This window comes from Triturus cristatus, chromosome 3_1 (genome assembly GCF_964204655.1).
Source record: "Triturus cristatus chromosome 3_1, aTriCri1.1, whole genome shotgun sequence".
In the NCBI taxonomy this organism is placed as follows: domain Eukaryota; kingdom Metazoa; phylum Chordata; class Amphibia; order Caudata; family Salamandridae; genus Triturus; species Triturus cristatus.
Genome location: NC_140583.1, coordinates 245,790,330 through 245,808,782, shown reverse-complemented (window position 1 = coordinate 245,808,782; position 18,453 = coordinate 245,790,330). Strand labels below are relative to the sequence as shown.

General features: G+C 41.3%; 1 protein-coding gene across 2 annotated transcripts in view; it reads left to right on the top strand.

The window, feature by feature from the left end:
* LOC146860022 (uncharacterized) overlaps positions 1–18,453 on the top strand; it is a 269,057-nt gene that overhangs the window by 67,280 nt on the left and 183,324 nt on the right. For both annotated transcript variants that reach the window (XR_014978762.1, XM_085643785.1), the window contains exon 4: positions 5,414–5,732. Coding sequence is in view for 1 of the 2 variants with exons in the window: in XM_085643785.1 (XP_085499911.1) it covers positions 5,414–5,732 (319 nt within the window). In the remaining variant the exon portion in view is untranslated. The remainder of the gene's footprint in view (positions 1–5,413; positions 5,733–18,453) is intronic.

Here is an 18,453-nt window from a genome sequence, read left to right as displayed (position 1 = left end):
GCACTCGCTCGAATTGGACAGGCACGCACAGCGGATTCTAGCGCTGCCATGTAGCCTCCTACAACACTCCCCCTGACGCCATTACCGGCCACGAGAGAGGCCACGCCCCTTTTTAAGCCATGCCCTTCGTCGTCGAGTATAAAGACGCTGAACACAAGCGTCCCTTCAGACAGACCTTTCTCCTGAGGCGGAAGCCGGGAGCATTTACTCGCGCACTCACGCTTTTTAAAATTGATTGTCACAAATAAACTTGTACTTTTAAAAACTCACCAGCTAGCGAGATCACCTTCAGAGCACTCGCTCAAATTGGACAGGCACGCACAGCGGATTCTAGCGCTGCCACGTAGCCTCCTACAACACTCCCCCTGATGCCATTACCGGCCATGAGAGAGGCCACGCCCCTTTTTAAGCCATGCCCATCCAACCCCCTCCTCCCAGCATAAATCATGTGCATCTACCGGAAGCGCAGCGGGAGCGCCGTTTGCGCGCCAAAGGCGCGCCAAAGGCAAGCCCGTCTGCGCCCGTCCGCGCCAGGACGGGCCCTAGGGCACGCCACGCTGACCATCCTATCAGCTACTCACCTCAATCACTCAGAGATCTACAATACACTGCCATCACACCATCTCCATCGGCTATTCGCCGCATACTCTCTGCTGGCCTTATGCGCCCTGACCAACTCCATTTACACGGACGCTCACCTTCAGCTATGCCGATCAGGAACACCACGTCCATCAGGGTATCATATATGAACACCCGCTCGTTGGTGAAACACTTCGAAGACATCTTCATTTTGCTATCCAACTCTAATCCTGATATGCACCTGCTCACGGAAACGTGGCTAACATCAGAGTCCCTCCCAGACATCCTGGCTGCCCTTCCCCCTGATTATTATATTCTCCATGCCGATCGCCCTGGTGACCGACCCGGTGGTGGGGTGGCAGCCATTATATCTAAACGCTTGAATTCAATTTCCTCTTACTCTCTTCCCCTCCCCGAGGTGGAAAACTTACTCATCAGCGTACAAACTGATACCGGCCCCCTTACCTTGCTCCTCCTATACCGACCCCCCCATTCTATGCCCTCCTTCTCTTCCATCTTGAGTGAACAACTGTCCTCTCTGCTAACGTTGCACTCCTGCTTCGCTATCTTCGGCGATCTAAACTACTGGTTTAACGACATCAATGCCGGCCCCCATGCCACGGAGTTCTTCGAGACTCTAAAAAATCTGAATCTTACTCAACACGTCTCCCTACCCACCCACATCAAGGGACATATCCTCGACCAGATCTGGACCTGCAATCTGGCTATAACTTCACCAGACATACTCCCCTGTGCCTGGTCCGACCATTACCTGGTGGACACCACCATCACAGTCGCCGGTCAGATTCCTGCCCCCCTGATGGCCGGTGGCCTTTCACGGAAATGGAGCATATACGACTCTCAGGGCTTCCTCACTGCCCTGGCCGACTCCTGCCCAGGCTCTCACCCCCCCAATGACATCGACGGACTAGAACAAGACATCGGTTCCTGGTTAGAATCGGCCAGCGACCTGTTTGCTCCCTTAGTCAAATTCCCCAGCACCAGGCATCGGCACTCCCATAGGTGGTTTTCTGACGACCTTAAGGCTCAGAAATTAAAAACTCGCCAGCTAGAACGTATTTGGAGACGTGACTATTCTGACTCTGCTAGACAGTCCTATCTGGCCGCACGTAAAGATTATAAAACAGCCATCAGCTCAGCTAAAATTGAACACTTCTCCAATAGGATCTCCTCGGCAGTCAACAAATCTAAGGAGGTGTTCAGAGTCCTGAACGAGCTAACCACAGATGATAGAACCCTCGCAGCCCAGACCCCCACTCAGGAGGCCTGCGACACCCTGAACTCTTTTTTCTTGGAAAAGATCACAAAAATCAAAAAGTCTATTCCCCCCCTTCCCCAGTCACCTTCACCGGTTACTTCCTCTAATAACTCCTTGACTTTTACCACCTTCCCTGCTCTGGATCCTACCTCTCTAGCGGAACTTGCCAACCGCGTGAAATCTGGCTCCCCGAACGACTGCTGTCCACCGTCGGTCCTGCGGAGTATATGCCTCAACCTGCCAGATCGTATTCTACACTTACTTAACAGATCCTTTAGCAGTGGCACCTTTCCTACCTCTTTCAAGGAGGCCATCCTAGTGCCCCTCCTCAAAAAACCCGGCGCCGACCCCGCGGAGCCGTCGAATTATCGCCCCATCTCCCTCCTTCCATACTTCTCAAAACTAATGGAGGCCCATGTCACCCGGTGCCTGTCAAACTTTATCGAATCTTCCTGCCATCTCGAGCCTAACCAAGCCGGCTTCAGACCCGCCCATTCTACAGAGACAGTCATCTTGGCAGTCCTTGACACACTCAGGAGCAATGTGGACGCGGGGCTCCCCCAAGCCCTCGTCCTCCTGGACTTATCAGCCGCGTTCGACACGGTGGATCATAACATCCTTCTCCACCGTGTCGAGCAGGCAGGCATCCAGGGCACTGCTCTCGAGTGGGTCAGGTCCTTCCTCACTGGAAGAACACAGGCGGTCCGCCTGGGTCCCTACACTGCCAAAAAAAAAACCCTCGTTCTGCGGAGTCCCCCAGGGCTCCTCTCTCTCTGCACTTCCATTTAATCTTTACCTCCGGCCCCTGATTCATTCTCTGTGGAAATGGGACATCATTGTCTATAATTACGCCGACGACTTACAAATCATCCTCTCACTCAATTCACCACATGCCATCAAAACGTTCCACGCAGTCATGATTCATATTATGAATCTGAACCAATTGAAGTTGAACCCCGGAAAAACTGAGCTCCTCCTCCCTGGACTCAGTCATGCCCACTGGGGCCCACAGTTCTGGCCTCCGGAGCTTGGCTCCCCCCCTATCCCAGCAAAAACAGTAAAGAGCTTGGGTGTAATCATTGACGCCGAACTCTCCCTCAAAGCCCAAGTTGGAGCGGTAGTCTCATCTTGTATGTACCAACTCCGGAGGATCCGCAAAGTCCGTCACCTTCTTCCCCCAGCAGCACTCACCCAAACTGTCATCTCACTTGTGCTCTCCCGTTTGGATTTTTCTAACTCCATCTATCACGGCCTTCCACAATTCCTGTTACACCGCCTTCAAGTCGTCCAGAATCAAGCAGCCCGCTTGATTCATGGAACCCCCAGATGGCAATCAGCCAAGCCTCTGCTCCACAGCCTCCATTGGCTCCCGATAGCCCAAACGGCTGCCTTCAAGGGGGCATGCCTCACTTTCAAAGCCCTTCACTGCTCTGGTCCTGCATTCCTCAAATCTCTCATCCATCCTCATTGCCCAACACGTAACCTCCGATCAGCCCACCGTGATTTGTTAATCACTCCTAAAAGCAAAACCAAGAAATTCGGCGGTCGCCGTTTCTCCTATCTAGCTCCTGTGCTTTGGAATCTCCTTCCTCTTCCAATAAAATCCTCCTCTTCCCTTCTGAACTTCAGAAAATTGTTAAAAACTCACCTATTCCTCCCCATTAGCTAAAACTCCGCCCTCTATGCTCCCTCCCTACCCATTCTGTCTACTAGCGCCAGGAAGCTTCGGCGTCAGTGCGCTTTACAAATTGCACTGAAGATAAGATAAGATAAGAGAATGAAGAAGGGATCAATAGGGGTTTCCAAGCAATAATTAGAATTTGGTGAATGAGGAAGGGGTCAGTGAGTATGTTTTAGCAGTAACTAGAGAGTGGCGAATGAAATAAGGATTATTGGGAGTTTCCCTGCAGTAACTAAAGAGCGGTGACTCAGCAGTGGATCAGCTGACATCTCCAAGCAGTAACTACAGACTTGTGAATGAGTTATGTTGTTACCGATATTTGTTAAGCACACGATCACCAGTTGGTATCTTGGAGCTGGGGTGGGGTCTAGTAGGTTATATTACTGTTGAGCAAGGCATTAATTGTATACCTGTCTGAATAATCAGTTTTTTTTTTAAAGTGTTCTGAATTTCATGTAGCATGGGGCTGTTCTGATCTCAAAGCAGGAAGAGTTCCATATGTTAGGTGCGATGGCTGAGAACCTGGAGTTGCCCAGTCTCTCCTTTTTGAACTGAGGTCCCGCAGGAAAGCAGACCGCGATGTATGTTTTGGGGTAGACTTCTGGATCCAGGATGTGATAAAGACTGGGCTGTTATCAGTAATAGTTTTGAACATAATGCAATCAGTTTTGTAAATAGTCCTTTATTCCAAAGGCAGCCAGTGAAGAACTTTAAGCAAGGGGGTGATATGACACTGTCTCGGTTGTCAGTGTATTAATTGGACGGTCTGATTCCGGACAATTTGAAGCGTATGAATGAGGCCTTTAGGCTATTCTAGCGAGAACTAGGGCTATAACAGGTTGAGTAAGAGTCTGAGGTGTAAGGGATTTTGCAATTTTCCTGATTCTGCGGGGCAGTAGAAAACATAGAGAGATCACAACCCCGAGTTGGGTCTTCATAGAGACGTTATTATCAGTAAGCACCCTGAGACTTTTTACTCATTTTTTGGAGGTGCGAGGAGGGGTCCATTCTTGGAAGACCATAAGGATGCAGTTCAGTAATCAAGCTTGGTTTTGGTGATGATGATTTCTGTTTTGTCCAAGTTTAATTTTAGATGGTTGCTGTTCATCCAATCGCAGATGAAAAGCATGGCATTTTGAAAGATTACCTTTGATTCAGGAGATGTTGTCAATACTAAATAGTAGTTGCATGTCATCCACATAGTTGTAGATTGTACAGTTCCTATTTTTGAGTGTGTGAACTAAGGGTCACATGTATAAAATAAAAAGATGTGGAGAGAGGGAGGAGCCTTGTGGGACACCGCAATCTAGCTGGACTTTAGATGAGTTTAATGGGGTCAGAATTAAAGATTGGGAACAGTCCTATTGGAACGAAGTAATCCAGTCAACCCTAGAGGGTAAGGATCAGCGGGAGTCTCTCAGCAGTAACTAAAGATAAACTAATAAGTATAGCATCAATAGTAGTCTCCCAGCAGTAGCTTGAGAGTGTTGAATGAGGAAGTCATCCATGGGATTCCTATAGCAGCAACTATGGAGTAGGGAATGATGAAGGGATCGGTGATAGTCTCTTATAGTAACTGGAGAGAGGCAAATAAAGGATGGATTAGTGGGTGTGTCCCTGCAGAAACTAGAGAATGAGGAAGGGACCAGTGAGAGTCTATTACAGTAACTAGAGAGTGATGAATGAAGAAGGGATTAGTGGGAATCTCCAAGCAGTTACTTCACTTAAACTGCACTCAAGTTCTGTTGTGTTAGAAGTCTTGAATTCTGAGCCTCTGCTGCCTTTGCCTTCCGGATGCTCTCGAATGCGCATGTTTTCAGTACTCTCCCTGGTCTTGTCCTTCCCATGACGAACCTGGATTCTTTTTATTGCAGCGTTTTCATGAATGGAGCTGATTTGGATCGTAAAAGTCCCAGCCCCCCAACCAGGAGGAGGCACTCTCTGTCTCGTCTCCCACATTGTTCCCTGGAGGAGTTGTATTTCCAACCATCATTCTCATTCAAGGGACGGTGTGGCTCTGAACTGGACCTACAGGCGTCTTTATCAGAGAGCACTCAGAAGAGGGCCGACCTAGTGGATCGACTCCGAGGGGCTTATGAAAAGCTGGAGGGGCAGTCGGGAGAGATTGCCAAGCGTGACAAGGAGCTAGAGCTGAACCGGGCCAAGATAGAGCTTCTAGCATTGAAGCAGAAGGTACGGTGGTCTCTTAATATGGGACCCTCTGCTGATGTTTTTACTTATACTTTATGCTTAATAAACCATATAGTTACGTTGAAGTAAGGCGTGTTGCATGGACTTATTCATGTTCTATTGTTAAATGGCATTGTTCTTTCACAGCTTATGGAAAGATGGCATTTATTAATTCTGATGGCAATGGGATATTCATCTATATTTTATATCTGAAATTAATACACACTTCATGTGTCAGATAGTAAGTGGTAGGTTCACATGTCATTTTTAAACCTACAGAGCAGGCCCAGTGCCAGCAGTGCATTGTAGGGTTTTGTATATCCACCCTAGTGTGTCCTGGCCCTGCTTTTGGCTCACTCAGTGTAGTGCAGAATCCATGCCTTATAGACCTCATCTGATTCTTCCAAAACAGATGGCAATTCTAGTTTATTGTGATCCAGATTTAAGTAAGGGAGACACTAGTTAACTTTACTTAGAACCAGACTGAGACCTCAGCTTCTATCACACATCCAGTGAGCACCTTTGAATGGTCACCATAGAGGCAAACAAATCTTTGGTGTCATAGTTAGGGTGATTCATTCAGGTAATATTTGAAATAAACAGAATAAGTACAATAAATAAATAGAAGATCATGTGATGAAGTTTGCATAAGGAAGAACATAAATAGGGTTTTGGCTAAAGCACTCATTGGCACAGAACCAAGATGTTGCATTAAAAAGAAGGGTGTTAAATTCACTTATCAGTGCCCAACATATGAAGTCATTTTCACTGAATGGGACCGATTCAAAAAACGAATTGGGATAAGGTGACTGAAAGTGTCATTAAAAAGAGAAGAAGGGATAAGGTATGGTGTAAGATAATGAAATACCTAAAGTCGGAGGAATACTAAGTCCTTTTGGGCTTTTGTAGCAAAGGAAGCAGGAAATTCTCCCCCAAAGTGCTCTGTGATGATCATTGATCAACAGTGAGTACTCATATTTGGCTATGAGTGCCCAGGTAGTGTTGCTAAGTTTAAAATGTCTTTTGAGTACCAACCAATTAAAGATGTTATTTCTCTACCTTTTAGTTAGTAAGTTTGTGCCTTGATATGTACGCAAAAAAAACCTCCTAAACTCGAGAGACCGATTGAATACCAGCAGTAGTTCCTTATAGAATGCTTGGTGACACACACCTGACTTCTGGAGAGGAAGTGTCTGTGTGTGTATATATATATATATATATATATATATATATTATCTACTGGCGGTCGCCAGTAGATAGTTATAGTTAGGAACGAGTTCCCATAGGAAATCTGAAAATTCTATTTTGAATAACTTTGGCGCCGGTTGACGAATCTTCATGAAATTTTCAAAACTAATGGGGCACTCCGCTCAGCTCCTACCCTGAAAGTCTCGGGGTGATTCGTCAAGCGGGGGCTGAGAAAAAAGGGGGGTCCCAAAACGTGTTTTCCCCATGCATTTTCCCATAGGACCTTTAGTCGAAGGTACAGCCCGAACGGCTGAACAGAATTACTTGAAATTTGGCAAAGAGGTAGTCCTCCGGTCAGGGATGTGCCTTTTGCATATATGGTGTCAATCTGTTCAGTAGTTTTTGAGAAAATTGCAGTTAAATGTACATAAATATCTATATGCGCGCACGGTGCGCGAACCGTGGGCGCAAGGTGCCGTGCGCGAGCGTAATTCTGATTGGTGGTTAGATGTCAGTCAACATTCGAATCGGTCGAAATCAGGAAGTGTCGGACGCCATTTTGTGTGTGGCAGTGAAAAACAAAGGTGGAGAACGTTAAAAGGGGGCAGGGTAGAGAGTTCCTGACCCCCTAGCCTTTGTCAGGGGGTCCCTGAAGGACCCCGAAGGGTGAAAAAAACATTGTATTTATTTTTAAAAAAATCGCGGGCTGCGCGCACGGTGCGCGCACGGCGGCAAAAAATTGATACAAAAAATTGAATTAAAAATCAAGTTTAAGTGTTTAGATGTTGGTTGGCTCTAAAAAGAGCCGTTGTGTTCATTGAGTGTTTTTTGGTACCTATAAGTAAGTACCGATGCAGAGTCTTTGGTTCAAGAGGAAGACTCTGTTCCCTTCATCTGTGAAATGTACACCGTCTCCTCTATAAATGCCTTGCCACTCCCCTCACTATTTCTTCTTATTTCCTAGGAAAAGGAGCTGAACAGGTATTAATTTTACTTGAAAGTGGCAGAACAGCAGTCTACTTCAGGGAGTGAGGAGGAGATCTGGATGCACTCAGAAGCATTGGTTCAGAGTAGTTTGTGTTCCAGAATCTTCAAACACCACACCCACTCCCCTCACTATTTCTTCTTATTTCCTGGGACAAGGAGCTGAACAGCTATCAATTTTACTTGAAAATGGCAGAACAGCAGTCTACTTCAGGGAGTGAGGAGGAGACCTGGATGCACTGAGAAGGTGTCTTTCAGTAGAATGGCAATATGAAAAGAAAGATAGTTGTAAAATGGAGGCTTACATACTTTTTTTTTAATAAAAAGAACTCATTGGCTGTTTCAGACCATTCAACACTAAAAACTAGGCTGTATGTTTACATTTTTAAAAGCATGTTTTGTATTGGTTCAGAAAAATGTGTTCCCACAGAACATTACTTTGGATTTGCTGTTAGGTTTGAAAAGTCAAGCAATCTGGCTATTTGGATTAGAAACATTGTGTGCTGAACTTCTGACCTCTCTGCTCACACCTGTGTTCCATGATCTGTTGCTATGCTAGCAGGCAGAAGTCATGTTGGGGGTAGGAATCATTTGGAAAGGGTTGAAATTTGCAACCAATAGAAATGTGTGTTTCTATTTAAAAGAAAGGTGGAGAACGTGAAAAGGGGGCAGGGTAGAGAGTTCCTGACCCTCTAGCCTTTGTCAGGGGGTCTCTGAGGGATCCCGAAGGGTGAAAAAAACATTTTATTTTTTTTCAAAAATTCGCGGGGTGCGCGAACGGCGGCAAAAAATGTGTAAAAAAAATAGAATTAAAAATCAAGTCTAAGAGTTTAGATGTTGGTTGGCTCTAAAAAGAGCCGTTGTGTTCATTGTGTCTAAAGTTCAAGAGGAAGACTCTGTTCCCTTCATCTGTGAAATGTACACCGTCTCCTCTATAAATGCCTTGCATGTTGTAACGCAAGTTGTTGTGGTATATAGAACCCATACCATAGTGTCTGAGGAAAGCAGAAACAGACTTATTGACGTGCTTTCTTGCTTTCTCAATCTGCGGACAATATTGGTTGGACCAGTTCCACTTTTGCCTTTGGCATATATTAGAATATTCAAAGGTAGTTTGTGGAAAAAGTGACCACAATTGCACAAAGGTGTCCTTAACAAGCATTTCCAGACCTACCCCAGTTAAAGTGCCTAGGTCATTTCCACCACAGTGCACAATTATAAGGTTAGGCTGTGGGAGATGTAGAATGGATTTCACCAAAGGCATTAATTGGTGCCACTTTAACCGTCTCTGACCAATCCATTTAATGTCTACATTTGGCAAAGCAAGGTCTTTCACAATACCTCTTTTCACTCCAGAAGACATAGCTATGACCTACAATCCACGCTGTGAACATCTTTCACGGAGATCTGGATGCACTCAGAAGGTGTCTTTCAGTAGAATGGCAATATGAAAAGAAAGATAGTTGTAAAATGGAGGCTTACATACTTTTTTTTAATAAAAAGAACTCATTGGCTGTTTCACACCATTGTACACTAAAAACTAGGCTGTATGTTTACATTTTTAAAAGCATGTTTTGTATTGGTTCAGAAAAATGTGTTCCCACAGAACATTACTTTGGATTTGCTGTTAGGTTTGAAAAGTCAAGCACTCTTGCTCTTTGGATTAGAAACATTGTGTGCTGAACTTCTGACCTCTCTGCTCACACCAGTGTTCCATGATCTGTTGCTATGGTAGCAGGCAGAAATCATGTTGGGGGTAGGAATCATTTGGAAAGGGTTGAAATTTGCAACCAATAGAAATGTGTGTTTCCATTTGAAAAAATGTGGGAAGCAATGTGATTTGAAGTTAACATGTATATGTGTGAAAAAAGAGAGGGAAAGTTTGTCATTTACTGGTTCTGGTGAGAGGTGTACAGCTCAGAGATTCTGGCTCTGATAATCTGCTGTGTGAGTGCCACATTTCTTTCTCAACTAACTACTTTTAAAGGTGAGTTATGAATTTGAGAGGGGATGTATGTGGTGCATTTTGATATAAATAATAGAAATGTGTTTCTTCTTTTAAAGTTGTGTTTAACATTTTATGTTTTGGAAGATATTTAACTGCCTTGAACTTGTAAGATATTATGGAGTATGTCTACACCATAAGTTAAGGTGTACTGGTATCACTCAGGAATACTGTTTTGTGCCTAGAATCACATCATGAGTCTGTGTGCACACAGGAATTATTGTCAGAGATTTAATTTGTGTTGCTCTTGTTCTGTAAGACTTGCACTCGCAGGAAAGGGGCAGCTTGTTTTCTTGAACTGTGATGGTTAGCATTCAGCACAAATCAATATCTCACAAATGAGAGGCAAATGCTAACACATTTGAAATCAACATGGTAGATTTTCCTTCCACTCCTGCAATGGGTGAGGTAGTTCCTACATGTTCAAATTTACAATTAACCCTTACTACACATGTACTCTTACATACATCTTACAAACATCTCTGCAGTCTTCATGCAGTTTTGCAAGCGTCCATGCAGATCTCTCTTGCACCTGACAATACACATTCTCCAGAAGCACACTCTTAGCACACAGGCAGCTGATTTTCCTGCACTCCCATGCTTTTTATTCAGCACTGTGTGGTATTCCAGATAGCAGTGTGTAACGCTAACACATTCAACGTCACCAAGGCTCATTCCCTTTGCTCTAGTCTAATCACTCACAAAGGTTTCACATGCTCATGGTCTCAAGTAGCTGTTAGGACATGTGCTCTTTTCTGCCTCTCTAAACTGTAAGGAAAATGTGTCAGGCTGTTACAGTAATTATCACTTGCTCTACCACAGTAGTAAATGTGCTTTGAAATTGCCAATCAAATATCGTTTTCTGCCTAGAATCACACCGTGAGTCTGTCTGCACACAGGAATTGTTGTCAGAGATTTAATTTGTGTTGCTCTTGTTCTGTAAGACTTGCACTCGCAGGAAAGGGGCAGCTTGTTTTCTTGAACTGTGATGGTTAGCATTCAGCACAAATCACTATCTCACAAATGAGAGGCAAATGCTAACCCATTTGAAATCAACATGGTAGATTTTCGTTCCACTCCTGCAATGGGTGAGGTAGTTCCTACATGTTCAAAACTCCAATTAACCCTTACCACACATGTACTCTTACATACATCTCTGCAGTCTTCATGCAGTTGTGCAAGCGTCCATGCAGATCTCTCTTGCACCTGACAATACACATTCTCCGGAAGCACACTCTTAGCACACAGGCAGCTGATTTTCCTGCACTCCCATGCTTACTATTCAGCACTGTGTGGTATTTCAGATAGCAGTGTGTAACGTTAACACATTCAACGTCACCAAGGCTCATTTCCTTTGCTCTAGTCTAATCACTCACCCAGGTTCCACATGCTCATTGTCTCAAGTAGCTGTTAGGACATGTGCTCTTTTCTGCCTCTCTAAACTATAAGGAAAATGTGTCAGGCTGTTACAGTAATTATCACTTGCTTTACCACAGTAGTAAATGTGCTTTGAAATTGCCAATCAAATATCGTTTTCTGCCTAGAATCACACCATGAGTCTGTGTGCACACAGGAATTGTTGTCAGAGATTTAATTTGTGTTGCTCTTGTTCTGTAAGACTTGCACTCGCAGGAAAGGGGCAGCTTGTTTTCTTGAACTGTGATGGTTAGCATTCAGCACAAATCAATATCTCACAAATGAGAGGCAAATGCTAACACATTTGAAATCAATATGGTAGATTTTCCTTCCACTCCTGCAATGGGTGAGGTAGTTCCTACATGTTCAAAACTCCAATTAACCCTTACCACACATGTACTCTTACATGCATCTCTACAGTCTTCATGCAGTTGTGCAAGCGTCCATGCAGACCTCTCTTGCACCTGACAATACACAGTCTCCAGAAGCACACTCTTAGCACATAGGCAGCTGATTTTCCTGCACTCCCATGCTTACTATACAGCACTGTGTGGTATTTCAGATAGCAGTGTGTAACGCTAACACATTCAACGTCACCAAGGCTCATTTCCTTTGCTCTAGTCTAATCACTCACCCAGGTTCCATATGCTCATGGTCTCAAGTAGCTGTTAGGACATGTGCTCTTTCTGCCTCTCTAAACTATAAGGAAAATGTGTCAGGCTGTTACAGTAATTATCACTTGCTCTACCACAGTAGTAAATGTGCTTTGAAATTGCCAATCAAATATCGTTTTCTGCCTAGAATCACACCATGAGTCTGTCTGCACACAGGAATTGTTGTCAGAGATTTAATTTGTGTTGCTCTTGTTCTGTAAGACTTGCATTCGCAGGAAAGGGGCAGCTTGTTTTCTTGAACTGTGATGGTTAGCATTCAGCACAAATCACTATCTCACAAATGAGAGGCAAATGCTAACACATTTGAAATCAACATGGTAGATTTTCGTTCCACTCCTGCAATGGGTGAGGTAGATCCTACATGTTCAAAACTCCAATTAACCCTTACCACACATGTACTCTTACATACATCTCTGCAGTCTTCATGCAGTTGTGCAAGCGTCCATGCAGATCTCTCTTGCACCTGACAATACACAGTCTCCAGAAACACACTCTTAGCACACAGGCAGCTGCTTGTCCTGCACTCCCATGCTTACTATTCAGCACTGTGTCGTATTTCAGATAGCAGTGTGTAACGCTAACATATTCAACGTCACCAGTAGTAAATGTGCTTTGAAATTGCCAATCAAATATCGTTTTCTGCCTAGAATCACACCATGAGTCTGTGTGCACACAGGAATTGTTGTCAGAGATTTAATTCGTGTTGCTCTTGTTCTGTAAGACTTGCACTCGTAGGGAAGGGGCAGATCATATGATAGGATTTGAAAAGCTCAAAAAAAATATAGTAATATATTTAAATTACATAAAGGTATTTTTTTTTAGTTTCTTTTAGGTATTGGGGAACAACACTGAAATAAATTAAACATGCCTATAAAATCAAGAAAGAGAAAAGAACAGCAAAAACATCTATATTTGAAGACAACTGGACAACACAAATTAGTTGAAGAACCTCATGTTGGAAAAAAGAAAAAGTCTTCTGGTAAGCAGACTAAGGATTTTTAAAAAATATCCTCAAACATAGAAAAAATGTAAAAAATATATCCACTGCAAATAGTGTTTCAAGTAGAAAACAACAAGACAATAGCAAGAAAATTCTAAATGCTAATGTACAATCAGAAGCAAGAAAGAATGACTTAAAAAGAAAAAAAGAATTTCAAAACATTCGTAGAAAAATGTTTCAGAGAAGAGTGATGTTCAATTTGCTAAAGGATGTGAAAAAATATAGGAAGAAAGCAACATTTTATAAGAAAAAGAAACATTGAATCAATTGTTGCAAAGGCTTTGGAATTAAAAAGAAAACTATTCATTTTAATTTTGAACAGGATCCGTACATTAGATAAAATAGTCAATGTAATGAAGTCAAAAAGCAAAAGGAAAAGAGTAGTGAAAAAAAATAACTTTTGTAAAGTGTTCTTAGGAGAATGGAAGCATAGTTCAAGTACTGAACCATTTTTTAATGAAGAGAGTTATCTTCAAAGTAATAGTTTGCTGCATGCAGTTGACACCAGTGGTCGAGCTTATGAAGTTAAAGATGCTTGTGTAATGGAAAAGGAGAAAATGGTTCCAAGAAATGAGGAAGAAGTGTTAGCTCATGAGGTTATGGGGAAACGTCCTAAAGCACCAGTGTACACTTGGAATTGTAGTAGTATTTGTACTGTACGACAAGAATCTATTGATAAATTACGTGACTTTCTAAGAGAATATAGTAAAAAAAAGTGTTAAACAGAAGATTAAGGTGCTTCAAAGACTAGATCCATGCAGAGTGAGAAAGAATACTGGTTTGCAAGGACATTCTCTGGCTTGTCTTTCTAGGAAAGTTTGTCAAAGTGTTTTTCACCATTTTAGGATGCTGGCAGTACATCACACTGAAATGAGAAAGTTTGTGAGAAGATTGTATTTTGCTAAAAGTCCAGCACTAAAGTTAAATGAGTTGAATAGTGCTCTGTTCCGTGGATCTGTATCAGATGTAGAGAAGGTTATTGATGATATTCAGTTTTATTACTTTGGTCCAGAGCAACAAAGTGCAGGAATTGACACAGTTATTGAGGAAAATGTGGAAGAGAATGTAGAACTCACTGTTAGTAAAAATTTTGAAGATCAAATGACAAAATTTACTATCATCTCTAATGAAAGACCAAATATTACTTGTATTTTTTGCCGGAGAAGCCATTATAAAACTCAAACAAGGAATGTTGATCTCTATAAAAAAAGTGAAAAAGAAAATAATTATGAGTGGAATGATTTTGCTACATATTTATTTCTGGAAAATTGTTTTGATTTGGGTGAAGATCAGCGTATTTGTAAATACTGTTATAACAAGTTAGAAGAAAATAAAATGCCAGCTAGAGCTGTGCATAATAATTTAGAATTGGGTGATATTCCTGCAGAACTTAGTGATTTAAATACGTATGAGTCTATACTCATTCAATGTGTCCATCCGTTTCAGACTATAGTTCGTAAGGAGCCCAAAACAGGTAAATTACCTCCTTCAGATTTACAAAGAGGTTTAAAAGGATGAGTTGTCTATTTGCCATTAGATTTGAAAAAAAATATTGAAACAATTGATGCAGATAGTTTGGAAACTGAACCATTAGTTATTCTGGTTAATGGTGTACCTACGAAGAATAAGAAAATTTGGCAGGAGCTAGTAGATGTACGAAAAGTACAAAGAGCAAATTTATATTTGAAAAGAAATAATAAGTACTATGAATCAATTTATATGGATGAAGATGAAGAAGTTTTACTAGCAGACACAGGAATACCAACTGGGCAAATTGAAAAAGTGGATAAGTCAAAAGAAGAAGAAATTTATGAACATTTCAGCATACATCCTCCTCATTCTAAAGAAGTTATGGGAAACACTATTGATCTGTTCCAGATGAAAAAAGCAAAAGGAACTCCTGTGAGTGTATGGGAGGAGAGCTTGGAAGCTCGTTGCTTTCCCCAGCTGTTTCCTACAGGAAAAGGTGGACGATATGATGAACGTCCAGTACAGATTCCTTCTTCTGAGTATCGGACTACAAGATTATATGCAGAAGATCCAAGATTTCGTCAAAGTATTCCTTATTTGTTCCATCTATAATTTGAAAGTGACTTGTCTGCACTATCTTATGCAGTAAATCACATTTTAAAAACTGGACTACATCTACATAATGTGTCTGCAAAGGATTTTATGAACAAAGTGCAACAGCGAGATGATCATTTGGAATCTCAATTGATTAATCTGATGGCTTGTCAGCGTGGAAGTAATGAATATTGGTACCGACGCCATGGAGAATTGAAATGTATGTTACGGAATTTAGGAACTCCTACATGGTTCCTTACCCTAAGCTGTGCTGAGTACGCTTGGGATGATTTACTGGATTTTCTTCGAGAGGCAAATTTAAATATTGAAAACATCCAATACAAGACAGCAGGAGAATAGATTTGAGGCTATGATGTCCTTCATCTGCAATCCACCTCTTGGAGAAGTTGTGGATTTCTTTTGGAGAAAAGAGTACCAAGCAAGAGGTGCTCCTCATATTCATATGCTGTTGTGGATCAAGGAGGCCCCAAAATTTGGAACAGATTCTGATGATGCAGTTTTATCTTTCATTGAAGAATATGCAACATGTGCTATACCTAAAAGCATAGAAGAAAAAAACTTAAAAGAGCAAGTTTTACGTTTCCAAAGTCATCGGTGTGGAAAATACTGTCGACGAAAGTACAAGAGTAAAGATAAATTCTACACAAAATGTCGATTTCGATTTCCCCGACCTGTTCTTTCAAAAGGAAGAGTAAACAGTTTTATGTCAGCTGTGCGACACACCATTACAAGAAAATCTCCGAAAAATGCCTACAACCTAAGAAGAAAAGAAGAGTCAAAATATATAAATAACTACAACCCAGTCATTTGATCCATGTGGAATGCTAACATGGATATTCAGTATGTAGCTGACAATTCTATTGCTGTTGCTCAGTATGTCACATCTTACATCACTAAATTTGAGAAAACGGAATTGAAAGAAATGTGGGAAGAGATTTCTCACTAGAAGACTGTCAGTAAAAAGCTATACAGTTTCAGTTTAAAGATGTTATCGCATCGAGAAATTGGGCCATACGAATGCTCAGATAGGTTATCATCTGCAAGTCTGTACTCCAAATCCAGAAGAATAATTTGGGTAAGTTTAGGCCTTGCAGGAATGCGAAATCGGGTACTGAAATCTATTCGAGAAATTGAATGTTTAGCAGAGAACGAACCAGAAAGTACAAACATTTTGAAAACAAATATGTTGGACACATATTACCCAAACAGAAGTCTTCATCTTGAGAACATGTGTCTCTATGAAGTGCTGCAGAACTACATTTATAAACGGAATGCCACAGAAGACATCAACAATGGAAAATATAAAGTCATTGGTGAGGAAGGATGATTGGTGAAACAAACAAAAGGAAGTTTGATTAATCACAGGAAGCTGAGTTGCGACACTACTGACAAAAAGGAATTTTACTACTTAGCACTTTTACAGCTGTTTAAACCATGGCGTTCAGAGGATGAATTACTTGGAGATTTTCAGAGCTATGAAGATTCCTTTAATGCATGCAAAGATAACATAGAATGCAGTACTTTATCAAATTATGTACAAATGTTAAATGAAGAAATTGAACAAGAAGCTACAATTGCAGCTGAAGTAGCTAGACAGTTCTCAAGACAGTCAAAGTTCTGGTACGCTCAGTCAAGATCCTCTAGGACAACCAATCGTAGAAAATGAAGCTGCAATAGCCATGACTGAAGTGGAAACAGCTATGAATCAAGCTCAGGAAGATTTAATAGACTTACCAAATTTGGAACAACAACTGAATGATGAACAACAACAAATTTATGAAGAAGTCACAAAACAAATTGATCATGGATTACTACATGAAAATAAAGAGTGCTCATGCACAGCATTTGAACCAATCAGAATGTATGTTAGTGAACAAGCTGGAACTGGAAAAAGTTTCTTAATTAAAGTAACTGATTCAGCTTTGTCTTGTGTTGTTACTGCTCCAACTGGGTTAGCAGCATATAACATAAAAGGAATTACCTTACATTGTTTGCTAATGTTACCAGTAGAGCATGAGAACAAAATAGAATACCACAAGCTAACAGGAGAAGCATGTTTTGAAGTTTCAAGACTGTTGAAGAAAATGAAAGTTCTCATTATTGATGAGGTAAGCATGGTATCAAACTTAATGCTTGCCTTTGTGCATTTCAGAATGCAGCAAATTCTAAAGACAGACTATGACGTGTTATTTGGAGGAAAACATGTTATAGTTTTTGGGGATCTACTGCAGCTCACTCCAGTTAAAGGACAACCAGTATTTAATACCCTTACACATGAAGACATGAAAAAGTCGTTAGGAGGTATATGTAATGTGAATATTTGGTCATACTTTGAGTACAAAGAACTCATTACCAATATGCGGCAAGCAAATGATGATGATTATGCAAGTATTCTCAAAGATATCAGAATTGGACTACTCACAGAAAGTGGCAGAAAAGCTTAACAGAGTCGATTGCTATGTAATTTGTTTCCAACAGAACAAATAGTTCCAGATAAAATATACAAGAAAATTGCAGAAAAAAATATTGTAATCTGCTTAATGCCAACACTACATGAATGCTCTATATTCAATGAAGAACTTTTGAAATTGGAAAATGAAGAGATTATGAGAATGGAAGCCGTGGATAAAATACAGCATGAAGGAATAACTATTACATTGACAGGCAAATTGAAAACTAAATTGGATTCTCTAGAGAAAAACATATCGAAAACAGCTGGTTTAGAAAAGAATCTTTATGTATGTATGAACTGTCGGGTAATTTTAAGACGTAATTTGAATGTAGAAAAAGGTTTAGTGAATGGAGCTATGGGTAAAGTTGTGGGTTTTGTTAACTATCAGAAAAAAGATGGAATTGAATTTTTAAAAATAAAATTTGATCAGATTGAAGAGGTTAAAGACATTAGTCGTTGTTCAGTTCGTTTTTTGCTTGTGAAAGACTTATATGAACGTAGGAGGCAGTTTCCGTTTTCTCTAGCATATGCTGTAACTATTCACAAATCTCAAGGATTAACTGTAGATAGTGCTTTTGTAAACATTGGATCTAGTGTGTTTAAAGAAGGTATGGCATATGTTGCTTTGTCACGAGTGAAAAAATTATCTGGTTTATTCATGATAGACTTTGATGACTCAAAAGTTAGTGCTGATGCAAATTGTGTAAAGGAGTATAATAGATTAAGAAGAAGCTATGCTCCTCATTTAGGTCAGTATCCTGTGTTTGAAAAACGTGTTGTTTGTCGGAAAAGGAGAATTGAGAATATCTGTAACAAGGATGTACAGAAGAGAAAACAAAAGGAGAGTGATGTGATTGCAAGCAAAAAGAAAAAGGACAATCTTGAAGAGGTTGTTGGTTGTCATTTTGAAAATAGCTCTG